Source organism: Etheostoma spectabile, chromosome 12, assembly GCF_008692095.1.
Source record: "Etheostoma spectabile isolate EspeVRDwgs_2016 chromosome 12, UIUC_Espe_1.0, whole genome shotgun sequence".
Lineage (NCBI taxonomy): Eukaryota > Metazoa > Chordata > Actinopteri > Perciformes > Percidae > Etheostoma > Etheostoma spectabile.
This window is the reverse complement of record NC_045744.1, coordinates 23,156,972-23,177,084: the sequence shown is the minus strand read 5'-3', so window position 1 is coordinate 23,177,084 and position 20,113 is coordinate 23,156,972. Positions and strand designations below refer to the sequence as shown.

General features: G+C 42.5%; 1 protein-coding gene across 1 annotated transcript in view; it reads left to right on the top strand.

Annotated features, from left to right (window-relative positions):
- Positions 1 to 20,113, top strand: part of LOC116699670 (disco-interacting protein 2 homolog C) — a 235,373-nt gene that overhangs the window by 133,664 nt on the left and 81,596 nt on the right. Inside the window, 2 exon segments of the mRNA XM_032532380.1 lie at positions 4,071 to 4,412; positions 18,696 to 18,845. Of these exon segments, the coding sequence (XP_032388271.1) occupies positions 4,071 to 4,412; positions 18,696 to 18,845 (492 nt within the window).

Below are 20,113 nucleotides of genomic sequence, written 5' to 3'. Positions count from 1 at the left end.
GTTTGCTTTGTAGTGCAGGTGGGCACAGTTTTTTTTGTTTTTTTTGCTGTCTGTAGACCCTGGGCTGTCTACGGAGACCGTGTTTTTTACAGTGTGTTCTACTGACAGGCAGCTAGCAGATAGTGAGGAGATGTTTGCTGTATGTGACAAAAAATGTTGAAGCTTAACCCTCCTGTTGTCCTCGGGTCAGATTTGACCCCTTTTAAAAATGCCTATATCTGAAATATTCTTTTTAACCAAATTACCACAAAAAAAGGATGGATTCTATGCAGCGCTCTTCGCCAATACAATCACTAACATTGAATTTCGGGTGTAAATTGAACTGGTTTCAAATCAGCATCATGACCAAACTCATCCACTCAACATACGCTCCTCTGAACTATTAGTCCAAATAATTCATAATTTCTGCTTTATTAACTCAAATATTAGGTATAATTCTATATAAATGAGTGTTATTGACCATGGATTCCAAAAAGTAGTGTAAAACAAGTTGTAGTAATGTGGTGGTAGTGAAAAAAAAAGTTGAAAATGTTACATGTCGAAAAAAGGGTAAAAAAAACCTGGGAGGACAACACAATGGTTAAAACACGTGTGACATCCCTTAGAGCACCTTTAAGTAGTTCTTCGAGACCACAAACACTTGTTTCCTGAAAGAAATTCTTGTAAACATCTTCTGTGACACAAACTTTGCTCTCTAGCTTGAAAACCCTGTGTTTCATAACCCCGCCATACGTGGAATACATAAAAGGTTCAGAGCATCACTTTTTGTAGCTATATGTATGAAGTACATAGGGACGTGAAGCTTTAAAAACACAACTACATAGTTACTGTTGCAGTAAGCAGAATGGGTGGCTGTAGCTCATGAATATGACACACACACACACATACACACACACACACACACACACCACACACACACACACCACACCACGCACACACCCACACACACACACACGAACACACACACACAGACACACACACAGACAAGCCGTCATAAATGTATTAAAATGTGCACACCACATTCATATGTTGCTTATTCTTGAATTGTGAAGAAGTCTGCATGCACACACACACACTCTCTCACACACACACACACACACACACACACACACACACACACAACACACACACACACACACACACACACACAGACGCAGACACACACACTATTCACATGATTTGTCTGTTGATTATTTTTTTCCCATTTACACAAAGGAAAGTACAGTACACGCATCAGTCACACACTCAAACATGACGCACAGAAACGCACACAGTTCATCCTGCATATTCAGAAAGCTCATGTCCTGAGGGAGTGGTAGAAGCAGTTCTCACACACACACACACACACACACACACACTGCCAGTGGAGTTCATTTGAGGACAGCAGTCGCCTGTTGCCGAGCAGCACGCCGTATATCGTGTAGAGATGACAAGCGGAGCACTCTGATGTCCTATTGGCTTCTAACTGCTGCGTTTTCTCAATTTCTCAGTAAATATATATTTAAGCTTCATGAAGAGCTGCTGTGCGTCAGGGACTCTCTCTCTTATATGTTTGTATCATGACGCTCCCGGGTTGCCCTGGCAGCATCTTATCCCCGTCAACATGTTTGTGTTTGTTCACCGGTTGCCTCCGCAGGGCTCTGCTGATAACGAGGCACTGATTTGCCAATCAGGCGTGTCAGCACCACGGGTAGTTAACACGTCGAGTCCCGAGGCGTTTTTTAAACCGCAAATGTCAGTTGTAGTCCGTGACGACCATGAAATGTCACCTTTTAAAGTCACAGTCGCCATACAAGGAGACAATTCTTTGAGATCAAAATGCACTTTCAACATTTTTTAAATTAGTTGTGTTTGAAGCCCCGCGCATTTTGGAGCCTGGGGGGTTGTTGATCAAGATCAACTTTATTGTCCCCTGAGGGAAATTTGTCTTGGGCATCAGTGCTACATAAGGCTGCTGTAAACATCAATAACACAGAGACTTTACACTCACATACAACACACAATCCACCCTACATTACATTACATTGCACAAGTATCAATGACCCTCCCCTGTCAATCACTGATTACCGAGTCAATAAAACCTGAATAATATAAAAAAACAGATAATTCTGTATAATTGCACTAGAGCACATAAAGAAGAAAACAATATGACAGAAACAAAGTACAACCGCCACAATACTATAAAACAAAATCTCATAAAAATCAGATTACACTATGGTTAAAAATAACTAAATAAAGTGCCGTAAGCGCTTCAAGCTATTTTGTTCCGAGCCGATTGTTTATTTAGGAGCGCTATGGAAGCGGGAACGAAGGACAGCCCATAGCGATTACTTTTACATCTGCTAGCTCTAAGGCGTTTCGTGATGTTTTAGATGTGTGTGCCAGCGAGGGACAGCCTGATTAGGGCGTGTCATTACTCTTTTTAAATGCAGAAAGCAGAAAAGGCGCATCACAAGCGATCCTCACAAATACAACCAGCTAAACACGAAGCAAAGGTTCAAATGTCCACCTGATGAACATGAGTGACTCTTGATAGGAGGAATATTTAAGCATGGAGGTTTTCAACTGTATTTCATCGATTCTAAGGATCTTCCACAGAAGGCTTAGTTGGAGGTAACCCGATCCCACAGCAGAGAATATATCGGAAGGTGTCTGTCTATCTATTAGAAGGGTCTTATATATAAGGAGTGGTTTGAAGGTAGCACTGGATCCCAGAAATAGAGAAGCTAACATGTGTGAGACAAGAAGGAAATTATAAAAGAGGAGGGATTCTGATTCAAAGCTAAGGTGCAAATGTCCACTTGATGAAGATTGAGTCCCATAGTCCCTCTTGATAGGAGGAATGTATAAGCATGTAAGTTTTCAACTGTATTTCATCTATTCTAAGGATCTTCCACAGAAGGTAACTCAATCCTACAGCGGAGAATAGATCGGAAGGTGTCTATCTATCTGTTAGAAGGGTCTTACAAATAAGGAGTGGTTTGAAGGTAGCACTGGATCACAGAAGTAAAAGAAGGAAAGTATAAAGGAGGAGTTATTTGTATGTTCAGAGAGACACTTTGGGTACACACTCGGGTTTGTAACCACGGTTATCTTCCTTGTTCAATAATTGAAAAAGCTGCATTTAATCTAAATTTATTGGTCTCGTCATGTGTGCAGTCTCCTCCATCATTTCCTGTCAGGATTCCCAGATATCACCCGGATATCGACTCTTACGCTTTTAACTTGGGTTTGGTCAAACATGTCTTGTTCTTTTTGTTGATCGGTGGACTCGTTTACTGTCTGTCTGCCCCTGCACACCGGTGCTGCTTGTGTGTGTGTGTGTAAATGTAAATGTGCTGTATTTATATAGCGCTTTTCTAGTCTTAACGACTGCTCAAAGCGCTTTTACATCATACAGGATACATTCACCATTCACACACATTCATACACTGTGGCCGAGGCTGCCGTACAAGGTGCCACCTGCTCATCAGATACACACATTCACACTCCGAGGGGCAACTCGGGGTTCAGTGTCTTGCCCAAGGACACTTCGACGTGGGACTGCAGGGCCAGGGATTGAACCCCCAACCTTCCGATTGGCAGACAACCGCGCTACCACTGAGCCACAGCCACAGCCGACCCGCCCACGCCGCACACGCGTGTGATCGTGTGTGAGAATTGGGTCAGCTTCTGTTGTTATTCAAATCAACCCCTACTAGTTTCATAATGCTGTAGGCTTTATGGAAATCACATGCAAATATGCACACGCACACAACACACACACACACACACCACACACACACACACACACACACACACACACACCACACACACACACACACACACTCTTAGTCCATTCCCCCCCGTAGCGACTCCAGACAGATGGGTCCTGAGAACCTTTCAGGCCAAAGACAATAGATACAATCTTTTTCACATAGCACATTGTACATCAGTCAGGATTAAACTAGATTTCTTTTTTTTTTTTTATGAAATATTTCAGTCCACAATTTTTTTTTTTACTTACTTATTATTGTGGGGCTCTATTTTATGCATTTGCTCCTCTTTCTAACACCCATAACCCCCCCCAGATACATCCTCAGGTTCGGAAGGCGAGGGTCCGGGCGACGTCGATGGGGAGGAGGGCGGAGACGGCGAGGAAGAGGACGGAGGCGGAGGTGGCGGCGACCGGACCAGCCGCGAGGGGAGCATCAGCATGGAGCACTGGATAAACCGGGCCATCCACGGCACCTCGTCCACCACCACCACCTCCTCCACGGCCTCCTCCTCCTCTTCCTCCACGCGCAGCGGGGGCAGCGGGGCGGCTGGCGGCAGGCTGGCCGACGTCCTGGCCCAGCACGTCCACATCTCCGCCCACCACAACCGCCACAACCGCCACCACCACCACCATCACCACCACCATCGCAAGACAGGTAAGAGGTCAGGACCGGGCCAGGACTCTTAGTCCAACACACACTCACTCAGCAAAGACCAGAGGCAATCTTAGCATACTTCAAATCATTAAAAAAATCCGGGATATTGCAGATCCAGATCATATCATTAGAAAATCCAGGGTACTGCACAGATAGGATATTCACTGAGTTGTGAGGAAATCCTCCCATTAAAGAAGTCCTTCAAATTTATTTGTATCATTCTTTATTTTATTTCTTCTACTTTTAGCTCCTTAAGAACAGAATAACAAACAAACAGGGGACTTAAACTATTCCATATTTTGCCAAAGAATCCTCGTAAGACCCCGTGGAGGTCCCCGAATCCCTGTTTGGGAACAGCAAGGGCCAAAAACTGCAGCGAGGAACTTCAAAGCTCTTTAAATAAAGGAACTTGTCTTTGAGTTCATTCAGTTGACGGTAAAGTTAGTTGGCTCTGTGTGTGTGTGTGTGTGTGTGTGTGTGTGTGTGTGTGTGTGTTTGTGTTTGTGTGTGTGTGTGTGTGTGGGCTCTTTGAAGTTTCAACGTGTGAACTGGACGTTGGGTGGTGATGTGTGTTTATTTGAAGGCTCGTATCTTAGTGTGTGACTGCTTTACAGTGCTTCTACTTCCTGTACTCACTGGGGTGTGTCTTTGCTTTGAGTCGCGTGTCTGAAACTAGAAAAGCCCGAACAAACGAGTCGAGCTGTGCCACGCTGTTGAAATGTGGCATGACAAAACCCTGCTTGGCTCAAAGGGTTCCTCTCCACCTGCTTCAGCCCATGTTAAAAAACCCGCAGCAGGGCGCCCAGGTGGCCCAGCTGGTAGAGCGGGCGCCCATATATAGAGGTTTGTGTCTCAACGAAGCGGGCCCAAGTTCAACTCCGGCCTGTGGCCCTTTGCTGCACGTCGCTTATTTTTTATTGTATTTATGTATATTTATGTATATACATTCAATCCAATCCACTTTATTTCTGTAGTACATTTTACAAACACAAAGTTACCAAAGTGCTGCACATAAAACTCAAACATACAAAACAATTAATAGAAAATATATGTTTGTAAAAACAAAAAAGATAAAATAAATAAATACTAAAATACAGTAAAACAATAAGACATCAGAGGACCACACAACTCACACGGAGTTAAAAGCCAAAGAATAAAAATGCGTCTTTAGACGAGACTTTGTAGTGTATTTGTGGTATTGTATTTATTCTCTGGTTTTTATGGGTAAGATGGCGAGTGTGAGCACTGTGATTTCCATTTTTTATGGATGAAATAAACTTGACTTGACTTTAACTGGGCCCCGCTGCTGTCCCAGAGCCCTGCTTGTGCCTTTCCCCGCTGTTTGCTGAGGTAACGGCGTGACTAAACTTGTTTTCATGCCGGCTTTGTTGGTTCCCGGCTCTGAAGGTGGTGCAGGGACAGACGGACAGAGGCAGAGACCAACATCTCTGGCTCTGGAACTCCCTCCCCCCCATAAGATCCGCATCTCTGAGTCCCTCACCATTTTTCAGTTCGTTTTTTTTTTTTTTTAATATATATATATTTATCTATTGTTTCTACTCTGTAGAGCGACTTTGAGCTTGGGAAAAGCGCTAAACAAATCCAATTTATTATTATTATTATTATCTTAGCCAAAAGTCATAAGAAACCTTTTGAGAGACACATTTTTTTGAATGTGCAAACTGAAAATGCTCATGAATACAGGTTGTTGTAAACAATAGGGGTGGGGGGGGGGGACATGGATACGGCATTGTATCGTGATATTGTTCCCGTGGCAACTCAGACGCCAGCTATCGATCTATTATTAAATATGTGTTGGTCAGTTTGTCCCATTTTGCAGCAATAACATAGATTTCAGATGAACAAACAGAGAAATGTTTCTTTTTAGATGAAACAGACGTTGACAAAGTTTCCTTTTGGGGACGTCATTTGAAATTGGGAAAAATTAGAAGTTGGAAAAAAGGTAATAACTTGCAACATATCGCAGAATGTTGCAATATGTTTAAAAATCGCGATAATATTGTATCAAGGCATAAGTATTGTGATGATATCGTATCGGGGGGCGTCTTGTGATTCCCTCCCCTAGTAAACACACTTAAGATGTTGACAATGTTTCCTTTTGGGGACGTCATTTGAAATTGGGAAAACTTTGAAGTTTTGCAATATATTGCAGAATATTGCAATATGTATAAAATCCGCAATATCGTATCGAGACATAAGAATTGTGATATTATCGTATCCTAAGGCCTCTTGTGATTCCCACCCCTAGCATACACACTTTTATCAGTTTATAATTCTGTGTTCACCTGATCTGACACTGGGAACATCTCGAAAGACGCTTTTATCCAAAGCAACTTTTCAAGTAAGTTCTTTCAACCTTGAAGGCACAAACTCCAGAAAGCAAGAATCAAGTGCAAACACATTAGCTTCAAAAAAGCCAAATGGCAAAGAGCAACATCAAACTGCTTTATTATTATTATTATTATTTTTCCCAAGGTGCAGTTGGAAGAGATGTGTATTTATCCTATGGTGGAGGATGTGTTTCAGGCAGTCTGCTGTCACTGATGGTTTTTGATTAAAATATATTTGAGACTGTCTTTCCCTAAAAAACGGCCACATTAGTCGTTTATTCAAGCACTAATTCCGACCTATGTTTACATTTAGAGTGGCAGCGCCCTCTAGTGCCCGTGGTACTTATGACGCGGGCGACGCACAAAGTGAGGAGGAAGGTTTGTTAACCATATGTTTAAAACCTCGGTCGTTACCTTCTCTGGTTTAGATGTTAGGATGGAAAACGCCCCCGTGGGAGGAATAAAGGGACGATATCATCGTAGGGTTTGGAGAACCTGTTGGTATATTTTGTCGGATTTTTGTGTTCATTCAGTCTTCGGTCCAGGGTCCTCTTTGGTTGTATACTTCATAGTTTGCTATATACATTTTTTTTTTTTCCTATTATATTCTTAGACATTTTAGGCTTTTATTTAATCGGACAGCTTAGGCATTGAAGGGAGAAGAGAGAGAGAGAGAGAGAGAAAGAAAGAGAGAGAGAGAGAGAGAGAAGAGAGAGAGAGAGAGGGAACGATATCCAGCGAAGGGTCGCTCTACCAGGTGATCTACCCAGGCGCTTACATTTATACATTTTGTAATAGCAAACTCTGACAGTTAGAAATTTCCATGACATCACATCATGTACATTTTTCAATAGGCGTAACGTCTCATTGAGTCTTTTCCTAATCACAGAGGAAGGTCCTCTGTGACACGTGTTTATTACAGCGCAGCTCTGTTTCTCATTTCCTTGTTCAAGGCCAAAGCAGCAGGTCTCCTGGGTTTTCTGTGTGTGTGCGTGTGTGTGTGTGTGTGTGTGTGTGTGTGTGTGTGTGTGTGTTAATACTTAACTTTTTGTTCCGCTGTCACTCCTTTCAACCCTAACAGGATCTATGTGGACGATCTGATGCTTACGGTTGACTTTTGGCTGAGTTTGGTTTCAACGGAGCCTCTTTCCTTTCAGATAAAAGCACTAAGAGCTTGTTTGTGTGTTGTTGTTGTTGTTGTTGCTATGTGATTATTAAAAACCTTTCAGACACATATGGCCCTCTTATGATTACATTTGAAATGTTTTGCATCTAAAGCACCTGTGAGCACTCAAATAAAGTCTCTTGAGACGGCCTCTTCTCATAAAGCATTCGTTCTACGACACGTTAAGTCCTGTATTTTGTAAACATTTCAAATTTCTTTTTGCTGGCCGCTAAGGGGGGGGGTCGAGGGGGTGGGAGGGCTGCAACATGCAGGACCTTCAAGCCAGAGAGCGGAGTTGGCTTCCTGGGGAAAGCTAAAGCCTTTACCCAACAAATGCATCTTCTTCGGGAGTGTTTTAATCCCGACCCCGATCGTTTTCTTAAATCGCCCGTATTATGCTAATTGTCAGGTTCATAATTGGATTTTGAGGTTGTACCAGAATAGGTTTTTCATGGTTTCATTCTCAAAAAACACCCTATTTTTACACAAACACACACACACACAAACACACACACACACACACACACACACACACACTCTCTGCTGTGTTGTAGCAGTGTTTTGCCGTTGAGAACGAGCTAGCATGCTACGGTTAGCCACCTCGTGTTGGCTAGTTACATAGAAGAACAGCTCGCCCGGACGCTGAAGGCAGAAACCCGTGTCTCACTCAAAGCAGCATGGATGACACAAAATAACCCCCCAAATCCCAGAAAAAAGGGTTTTTTTTCATAATATGGGCACTTCAATCTTAACTAGTCGTTTTGGTGCCTAATCTTAACTCTCGTTACGCTCATATTTTGTGGACAAAATGTTACCGTAATGTCTCTGACTGCGCCTCAGATAAAAACAAAACAAAATCCAACTTACCTTCAATTCCATGGGTCTCTTTGTAGTTCAGGTTATTTGAAGCAAATGTGCGTGCACTTTCTTCTTGCTGTCCGGAGTTCGTTCTTTCATGGGTGAGTCACTTTGAATAAAAGTGTCAGCTACGTAAATTACATGTAATGTAATTTATTGCAATGTAATCTCAACTTTGAGTTCAACATCGGGGGCGGGGTTGAGATCTCCACTCTGGAGCAAAATGGAAATTTGGAGCATATCAAACGTATCATTTCCCATTTCCTGCATTATGGGGGATTTTTCGACAACATTTTGTGCTTTTTCTGTATTAATTTATGGTGCAAATGTCTTTAATTATGTAAAGAAAATCTTTGTTAGATATTTAAGGGGGTTGCACTCAACACTTTGGTTAAGGGTGGGGGTGGGAGGACTGATAAACAACAAGGTAAGAGGAAAATATGTAATTTTGATTTTGGGGTACACTGTTTTTTTATATGACTACAGTTATACAGACTAGAGTTTTACTTCCTACTATTGACTTTGTCATCTGCATGTCTATTAGTCTCTGTAAGGACATATAAGCACAACAATAACAGGTTCAAAAACAGGTTTATTATCCTGTGTTGCTGTCGCCGATGCTACGCACCTATTACTAGCTATTATTACGTAGCTTTGGCCAATCAGAAGTGGTCGTGCCAGACTCCCGCTTTTGGCTGAGTCTCTATCTGATGTGTCAGAGGCAGAGCAGGACTGTGGATATGAAGTTTAATGTTGGTAGTCCCCAGAGAAGAAGAAGTTGGTCATTTCCTGCCGCAGATCAGAACCCAAATTTAAACATAAACAACTGAAATTGCTGAATGTTAGAACGTTGCGTCAAATTGGTTATTGCTGTGACTTATAAAGTGTCAAGTTTAGTTCCATCATAGTGTTTACTAGTGTCAAAAAGCGTTAGCTGACATTGTTGAGGGGGGGGTCAAACACTTTTGCAAGGCACTGTATCCATGTCACACTCTCATTAGGGGCTGAGCCCCCCCCACCCCTAAAGGTCTGATCCTAGAATCCCCCCTGTATACTCCACTGTGGTAACTCTACTGCATAAAGAGCAAAGACTCCAGTGCTCTTAAAGAAGGGTTCCTGAAGCACACTCGACTTGACCCCCTCCCTTCTTGTTCCACGCATGCAGGCCTTTTATCCCACCCCTCTTTGAGGAGGAGGATGAGGGCGGTGCCGGTGGGCACGGTAGAGAATGGAAACTCTGGGCCGGGACGCTCCGGTAAGTTTGAAATCGGAGCATGCCTGGCAGAGAGAGAAGAGAGAGAGAGAGAGAGAGAGAGAGAGAGAGAGAGATAGAGATGCAGGGTCAGTCTCCTGCCATCCATCAGTGCATTTTTCCTCTCATAAGTTTCAGTGACCCCCCCCCCCGGGGCCCTCCGTCATGTGCTTGCTGTTGGAGTTGTGCCCCTTGTCGGTTGTTCCCTGCTGATTACATTTGTTGCTTAGCCATGTTGTGAAAGTGCAGATGGATAAATGTCAATGCTAACATCACTAGCATTGTGCGTTGTTGGTTTTGTAGATGCATAAACAACAAAGTAATATGTTTTTTGTGGGTTAAAACACACAAAAAAAGCTGTTGCTTACAGCTTTTTAGAGAGCGAATAATTGAGGAGAATCAACAATGCTTTTAAAATGTAGCCTGATAGCAGCTTGTATGAATGAGTTTTCTCTCTTTTCAAGGTTACTCTGTTCCGTGTTGTTTATTGATTTGGATAATTATGCAGCATGTCTTTCACTTGTTTGCTCAGCCAGAGGCAATCTGCTTTCCAAACTGCTTTTCATCTGAGCCAGAGAGCAGATGGTGGAGGAATGTAGGCTGTCTGCCTGCGTCATCCTTTTAGTTTTGTGTTGTTTTTTTTGTAATGCAGTATTCTTAAAATGGGCTACCTGGAACAGGGCTGTAGACCAAGACCAGGACTAGTCAAGACGCGAGGCCAAAGAGGTTCAAGTCCAAGTCAAGTCCGAGTCCAAATGAGAGACCAAGACAGAACAGAAATGAATCCTTACTAACATGTTCTTAATTCATGTGACATGAGAGACAGTGTATCTTCCATTTAAAGATAATCATTTTTAGGGCTGGGACCATATGCTTTTGTCCTGATTTGATCCTTTCACGATACATGGGTGCTGATTCGAGTTTTACTGCAATTTTTGTTTATTGCGATTTTCTATTCATTCTTTAACTAAAACAAAAGTTGAATAATACACTTCTAGAGACAATACATCATGAGGCATGTCTAAAAACGTCTTGTTTTCTATGAAGAATGCACATTGCATGTCAGTCTGACATTTTGCTTCTTTCTGACAAGAAGGTTCTGGATCTGTGACAAACAAAAAGATATCGTCTGCATACATCAACAATTTATGACATTTGTCACCAATTTTTCAACAATCCCATAAATGAAACGTCATCGATATAGACCACACTACGAACTGCCTTTCTAATAAAATGCATTGCTGACATTTTCCTGCACATTTCACTTGATTTGGCGGACTCACTTATCCACAGAAAAGGCTTCAACAAGAGTCCTGTGGATGTGAAAGAGACATCTGTTTAGGAAAAGATCTTGGTTTGGGTTACAAAATGTACATTTCAGTGAAACGCCGGACAAGAACGGGACACAAACCCCTGTCTCCTGGGTGATAGTCCTGTGCACCCTAAGCAACGTCCCTACGCAGGTTTTCGGTCTTTTATGCTGCTCTCTACCCTTGTCTCTCTTAATATGACGTCATCTTACAGCGCCGCGGTGTAGCTGCTGCTCTGCCCCGGTTAATTAAGCCACCTTAAAACTCTCCTTCACCCATGTGGTAGAAATGAAAGTGTCTCGTTCCTGAATCCTTCAGACAGGCCGCTGGATTGGTATTCCAGCAGAGAACAAAGCATTCATCCTCCTCCTCCTCAGCAAGAGTTGATATTCTTTCCCCGTCACCCCCAATTTCCACCAACTGCGGAACGGCTGCGGATCCACTCCGGAACAGCAACAATTAGGTTTCCATTACAGTCAATGTGTGTATTTCCACTGACTACAAAATAAAACATCCGGTTATTTTTCAAAATAAAATACATCGTGCTCACGGCGGACCATATTTCCCTGCACTACACCTTGAAAACACAGCTTAGAGTTGTTTCCTCTCTACTCCTCTGGATGGAAACAACTGTTGTCGTTTTTTTGTGGTTCTAGTCTACGTGAATTTGCGAGATCTCGTGGGTCCCCGTGACGTCAGCTGTCACTCATGACCACAGCCGTTCCGCAACAAATTGACGGACTGCGGAGAATGGAGCCGATCCACAGCTGGTGGAAATCCAGGGTCCACACATCCTTATAAAATACATTCTGATGCGACACACAGACACACACACTCTCTCTCAATGAACAACACACAACTTCATAGAGTGCACGTCCGTTTGAGTGCAGACAGCCCAGATGTTGCAGAGACAGCGTACACACTGCTACAGTAATTAGCATGCCTGTGCTGTGTACTGCACTATTGATATGCAGTCCATGTCAGGATAAAAAATTCTGTTTGGTCTCGCTGTCTTTGGCTCAGTGCTTTGCTGGGAATTATTTCCCCCCCTTCCTCTCTTTTATCCCTTGTTTCTTTATCCTTCCACTATATATCTTTCTTTTTCTGACTTGTTTTCAGCCTTTTATATCACATTCAGTTGCATCTTAGTCAGCGTCAGTGGCAGGAATTGATAGATGAGAAGAAGAGGATGAACTTATACCAAAACATCTGTGTTAGTATGCTGCATTTGGCATTTAAGTGGGTTTAAAGAGCCAAAGATAAAAAGAAATGCAGATATCAATCAGTACATATGGAGGACATGAAGCCACAAAACTCAGGCACAAAGTTAGATCAGAGACAATACAACTAATTTAAATCTAGTAAATTTAATTTAAAGTAGTATTTTTATCATGTTAACTTGTTTTTTCAGTGTCAATTAAGATTGAATTATTAACTCACTACAAAGTAGGTATGCTGTACATGATGTATATAGAGAGAACAAGCGTTGATGAAATATGAAGTAAGAGGGAGACTGGGAGATCGGAGCAAAAACACATCTTGGTTCTGTCGCCAGCATTTTGTGGGTTTCTTTCTTTAAATCCTGTGACTGCGTTTACATGCACACTGTATTCAATTTTTTGCCCTTATTCCAAAATAGAGGATATTCCCACTAATTTGGGAATATCCAAACAGCTGTTCACAAATTTAGAATATTGTCATATTCTGAATAAAAGTGGAACGTTAGTGTTGGCTGGATGGGAGCCGATCTCTGCAGTTGTCATGTTGTCCTCGGGTCAAATTGACCCATGTTCCTATATCAATGTTCCCCAAAATAACATGATTGATTCCACACAACGCTCTTTGGAAAGTACAAATCTCTACTTTCATTAATTTCGGTGCGTCTTATTCATTTTTATAGCATTTGAAAAAGAAAATGGAAGTGTTTTTGAAATAGTATTGAGTAAAAGTTGACATATTCCAGTCTGTGATTATCCATCAACATCCATTCCTTTAATTTTAGTCCAAATAATTCCTAATTTCTGCTTTTGTAACACAAACATTAGGTAGGCTTTCCTATAAATGAGGTTTAGTGACCATAAATCAACTGTAAAACTTAAGTTAATAAGTTAGTGTTTCATAGTGTTGAAAACGTCAAAAAAAAGTGACAAACATTGGAAAAAAAGTGTCAAAAGTGTTGAAAAAAGGGACAAAATTAGATTTTTAATTTAAGACAACAGGGGTTAACAAACTGAAACCAGATAAGTGGGGGGGGGGGGGGTGTAGCAGATTGATGCTCCTGGTTTTGGGATGAGGTGTTCATCACACATGGCTGTGACCACTTTATTAGGTACACCTGTCCAAACAAACACAACTGTTCTGCCATAAAGTTGACTTTTGTGATGCCTATAATGTTCAGATTTGTTGACACTGTCATAGACGTGTCAATTTAATTCTATGTTTTAGCATAAAGGTTGTAGTTAGTGTTTCTGGACTGCAATATAGTCAGACATCACTGGATGAAAACATGCACTAGTCTCCTTGTGTTTGAATCAAACACATTCTTTAATTTCAAAGTGAGATATTAAAATCCTCTCACCTCTTCTCAACATTTGAAGGAAAGAAAAAAGGTTTATTTAAAAGAAATCCTCATTAGTGGCTTCCATACCACCCTGATGACAGAGTGGTTGATTTAGTATACGTGAGCCACCCTTCAAAATAAAAGCATTGATATGCAACTTGCTGTGCTGCGTTTTCACAGCGGGAGCCGTCATGCTGTGAGGCGTGGCGGGCTGAAGGAGTTTAAGCTCCTGTATCTTCTGGAGCTCCCTGATGGATGCTGAGAGGAAACACGTGAGAGCTCCTCATCTAAAGGGGCGACCTCTCCCAGCACCCATGTCTCTGAGGTTGTAGAAGTGTAGTACAAAGCAAAGAGGCACAGTGACCACGCTCGATTTCCATTGCTGTCGACGAATTGTTCCGGTGTTTGAAATGAGTTAACCAAAGCCTCTAGATTCACAGAGTAGTGTAATATATGATTACATTTTTTAACATCGCTTCATGAGTAGGAGTGTTGTCAAACATTGTTTAGACGCACCGGTGAGTCTTTCGATCTCGGAGGGTTTAGTATGAAGTGGCCGTGCAATAAAATGTGAAATCACGCAACATTTTATCCCTCGTGTTGTCCTCGGGTCAAATTGACCCGTTTCAAAGTGTTTTGTATCAGAAATATGGATGTATTTCAACCAAATTGCCCAAAAATGACATGGATGATTCCATACGTAGTTCAGGTGACATTAATGATTACTTTCATTGAATTATTTTGGTGTTTTATTTAATCTAATAGCATTTCAATTCTTTTTGTAATGGTTTCAGAACAGTCTCCGGACCAAAGTTTGACATCTACCCCATCTGAGATCCACTCAACATCCTCTGATCTTAACTATTAGTCAAAATAATTCATAATTTCTGCCTTTTTAACTAAAAACCTAGGTATAATTTGATATAAATGAGCTTTGTTGACCATGAATTCAAAGAATAAGTGTGAAATCTATCATTAAACCAGCTCAGGTTTTTTTTTTAAAGCGCCAAAAGCATGGACAAAGTGACAAATAAATCAGAAATAGTGACAAAAACACTGGAAAAGCACAACAAAAATTTCATTTTCAATTTTCAAACAACACAAGGGTTAAAGAAAACTGAACGAGGTGAGATCTATTTCTGTTGTCAGACTCCTACAGTAGCAACAGGCTTAAAGCTGCAGTAGGGAGTTCTGAGAAAACGTGGCCTTAGCCTAAAAATTTGAACAAGCACACCTTCCAGGTCCCTCCCCCATGCTCTCTGCTGCGCTACAGCCCCCCCTCCACAGCTCCTCCCCCACAGCGGGGCCTGCCGTGAACACGCAGGCTAGTAAGCAGGGCCACCGATGCTTTCCACATCCTCATGGACAATACAGGGGATTTATTCTGAGGAGGGTATAGCTTATGTAAAAAAAAATGCTTATATAAATTATTTCTATTAAGTTTTGTAATTTTTTTTTAATAAATGGGTTTAAAATTATTTTTTATGTAATTGCTCATTTGTGAGAACAAAAGAAGCACTTTACACAGTACATCACTAAATAACCTTTTGGATCAATTTAAAACACTAAAGTTTCAGTAGGAATGATGAATCAGGGAGGAAGCTCAATAAGCCACGGAATAACAACATTTTAGAAATATGTAGGTTTTATTTTGCATATGGGTAAAATAAATCAGCTGTTTTTGCAAAGTACTCCAGCACAAGGAAATACTGAACATTTTGATTTGGACTGAAAGACGATTCCTTCACGTGCCTCGGTGTCCGGGGCAACGTCTGACCTGTTGAAGGAGCATAAAGAATTTGTGTCAGACATTTGATTTATAAATTACATCCTGAGGGGGAAGAAAACATGTATGTTCAAAAATAATCAAAAATAGAATTCTGCCTTGCCAAACGATGATGGGGACAGCACACAAGTAGTTTAACCATAGCTACATTTATTGTGATCGACAAAAAAACATTTTGACTTACTAAATGTAGGTATCGAAACAATATTGCTTATACTGAGGGTGAAAGAGTTTGCAAGTAAAGTTTATCTTGTTGTGATGGGGGCGGAAGGAGGACCCAAACGCAGTGTAGCAGGTGGAAGGCAAAAAACGTTTATTGGGGGAAAACACAGCAGCAACGGATACCAAAAAACGTCAAAACACAGGGAGCCAGAGAAAAACCAAAAACCGAAGCACAAGGGCTGGAAACTCACAGGGGAAGGTAAACAGGCAAAAATATCACGGGGAAGTCTTACTGGAGCTGGAACAGAGGAGAGGTGACGACACGCTGGAGAACAAAAGGATCTAACAAGAGGCAAAGGAAACACTGGGGTTAAATACATGAGGTAATGAGGCAATAGGGAACAGATGAGACAACAGGTGAATCACATTAGGGCGGGGCTGGACAATCAGACAAACAAAGTAAAGCTAGACTAGACAAGACAGGACAAGACAGGAAGTTGACTACCAAAATAAAGCAGAAAGCATAACAAACACACAGGGAAACATAAGACAGAATCTATGACACCAGACTAGGGAGAAAACCGGGACAAAAACACCGGGAAGGCCAAATGGGAAAATAACCCCAAACAAAAACCCCAACCCACAACAAATCTTCACCTGCTACAACATTCCTGCCGTGACACAAGCTAACAAGCTAACTGTTAGACTTAGCAACAAGCTACAGAGTAAACTGAGATTTGCGCTATCACCAGTGTACTGAAAGTGTACTGTAACCATTGTTATCTTAGTTGTTTAGTTCTTAAAAAATTAAACAAATCAAGCAGGGATACTTACATGTCACGCAGAAATGTGGCTAACGCTAGCTCAGAATCCGTGTTGAATCCTTCCAGGAGGCGTAGCTCCCTCCACCTCTGAAAAGCCGCTTCGATGTTGACCTCGTTTTATTCGGGCTCGGTTTAATTCTTTCTTTTTAGCTTGCTTTTCGTCATCGGTCTTCTTCTGTTTGCCCGTCTTTGTTTTCTGAGCAGGTGTCACTCGAGAAATTGCCTGTTTTCCTGAAAAGTTGTTTCTCCGCGATAAGCACAGTTGCAGTGCACTGGCAATCTTGAGCTTGAACGGTGGTACGCGCTGTGCGGGGGAGGGGTATGAGCAGCGCGTACACGAGAGTGATTGACACTGCTAAGACAGTCCTCCTGGCTCTGATTGGCTGTTTCTGACCGGGAGCGGTGTATTTCTGCAAGTGGTAGTAGGAGCACAGAGAGGAGCCACAGGAGCTTGATTTTTTCACAGATTATCTGTCTCATATTCTACTGTCAGGACATAGTGACAGTTTTAACAAATATGTAAAAAATACATTTTTACAAAAGTTACCTACTGAAGCTTTAAGGACTTGGATTTCAAGCATTTCATCTACACCACTTTCCGTGGCCCTGCAAAAATAAAACCTCACTTTTTTCTCCATTTGAAGGCATTTCCCATCGCTATGAGCTCTGTGGTTGCCGTTGGGGATCTGAACCTGACCCCCCTAAATGGGAGGTTACCAGGTTATCAGTCCCCCACCCGGCCCCGGCAGACGCCCGCCTACCAGAGACCTGGTTCTGTCCGAGGTGTCTGCCTGAAAGGAAGCTTTTCCCTGGCACGGGTCGCACTAAATGCTTGCTCGGGGGGGGGGGAATCATTGGAATTGATGGGTCTGTGTAAATTAGATTGTGGTCTAGAACCAACTCTATCTGTAAAGTGTCCTGAGATAACTCTTGTTATGACACCATATGGAAAAAAGCCCTACAAGAACATGTGGTCTGAGAGGAGCTACTACAAATAGAATTGAATAGAATTAAATTGAATGCAAAGGAACAGTAAGCGACACACCGACGCACATCCCCCTTTTTTTTTTTTTAGATTCAACACACATCTTTCTCCCCACATCATTTCATGCTCCGACCACTCAAAGTAAATGTCCCCTCGAGCAGAACGGTAAACAGCATTTGATGTTGTCGAACAGCAGCCGATCCTCTCAAAAGAGGCACAGTTGAAAAATTCGAGGCCTGGTCTGAGCTTTGAAACACCAGGCGCAACAGACAGGCTGAAACACAATCTAAATGCAGCAGAAATATGTGGGAGAAACGACCTTTAAACAACAACGTTCAAGTGTGGGTGTTGATGGAAATTGAGTTTTTTTTTTTCTTTCCTCAGAGAAAGGCAGGCGTCGCAGTATGCGGCGGTGGGTAGTGTGTAGGGATCGACCGATATGGATTTTTTAGTTACGGTGTCGATACTGAATTCTTTTTTAAAACTGGCTGCCGATTTTCTTGAGCCGATGTTTGGAGCCGATACTGCTTTTGCTCCCTCAATTTACTGTGGCTTGAGAAAGTTTACACACCCAGGCTAAAGTTGATTAAAGAAGAATAAAAAAAAAAAAAAGGAAAATCCAACTGAGCACATTTAAGTTGTCCTTTCAAGTGTTCTGATCCAGCTCATGGTTTAAAGGTCCCAAATTGTAAATAAGTGAGATATTTGTCTTTTTTTTACTATAAAGCAGGTTGAGGTGCTTTATAGATACAGTGAAAGTGTCAAAACGCTTAATCCAGAAACTGTGCCTTTAATTGAGCCGTCAGGACTTCGGTCCGGGTTGTGATGTCACAACTGTACTGTATATAGGTAGAGAGTGCTGCGATGGCGGTGCAGAGACGCTGAGAGTGCACATGCAGACGACCTATGAGACACTGACCAATCAGAGCAGACCGGGCCTTTTTGGGAAGAGGGGGGTCTTTAAGAGACAGAGTGTTTCAGACAAAGGAGGTTTACAGCTATATTCACTCCCCGTTTTCTCCCATCCCAGAGAACCACTCCGCCCCTCCAGATGTCACCGGCTACACCAACAACACGGCCGGCGACGACATCCAGGTGGAGAGAGCCCCGGGCGCCGGCCCCGCGGCCCAGAGACAGACGCCCAAGTACGGCAACGCCGAGCTGATGGAGACCGGAGACGGTGAGTAAGGGAGACCATCTGGGGAGAGGGGCGGCAGGGCACGGGGAAGCAAGAATTACGCTAACAATAACAAAAATAGAAAACTAAAAAGACTAATATTCATTCATTATCTTCCTTGATCTTTTTCATGCAGGGAAACTTAACCTTTGAGTTCCCCTCGGGTCAAATTTGACCCGTTTTCAAAGTTTTTCTATATCAGATATATGGGTTTATATGGGTACAACTCTGGACAAAGCTACTTTACTCATTAACAGATCTCCAGACTTTTAGTGGGGGACAGATGTCCTTGGCTGCTAGTAACTGCGTGGAGGGTGCGTGATAACGGAAGACTTGTATCATGTGGACGCGCCGACAGTTTTTTCGTCATTACTTAGAAAATTTCCCCGGTTTGTGGGGGTCGGAAACGCCAGAGCAGTGTGAATGCGAGGTGTAAACATAGTTAAAAATATATTCATTTTTAAACCAAAATGCAGAAATGTAAATGTAGCCCGAGGGAGAATGATGTAATGACCTCATGACGTTTACCTACAGAGACAAACACTAAACCTGCCTCCACAGGATTGTACAGCTCACCGACTTCTTCATAGTCATTTTTCCTCAGTTATGTCTTCGGCTCGGCCAGCTGCTCCAAACCAAATCTGCCAAAGCATGTCTTTTCCTCCAGATCTCAGCACTTAGACGTCCATCCCTCTCTGTCTTAAAGCTCCACGCTCCACACGGTTTGGTTTAAAATCAAATGAAAGAGCAATTTGTACCTCTCTCTCTCTCGTGGGCTGTCTCCACGTCTCTGCTATCACCCAGCGGCGTGTTCAGCGCCAGCAGCGGCTTCTTGTTGATTGCTCACTCGAGGGGAAACGTGCCACTTTGATGTAGATTTGAAACTTGTGGAGGTTTATCTTTATCGGAGGTGAAGCAGCAGAAGGCACTCAGGATATCGCTCAGTGGAATGAGACACTACTACGACTAATTCAACACGTGCATCTGTGAAAGCACATTTTGGAGTTTAATATGGGACATTTGTGTGTGTGTGTGTGTGTGTTTGTGTGTGTGTGTCTGTCTGTCTGTCTGTCTGTCTGTCTGTGTATGATTCTGTGTGTGTGTTTGTGTATGTCTGTGACTGTGTGTGTGCGTGTGCCTCTGTCTGTCTGTCTGTCTTTGTGTTTGTGTGTGTGTGTGTGTGTGTGTGTGTGTGTGTGTGTGTGTGTGCGTGCGTGCATGTGTGTCTGTGTGTGTGGTGCGTGCGTGGGAGTGCGTGTTTGGTGCGTGTG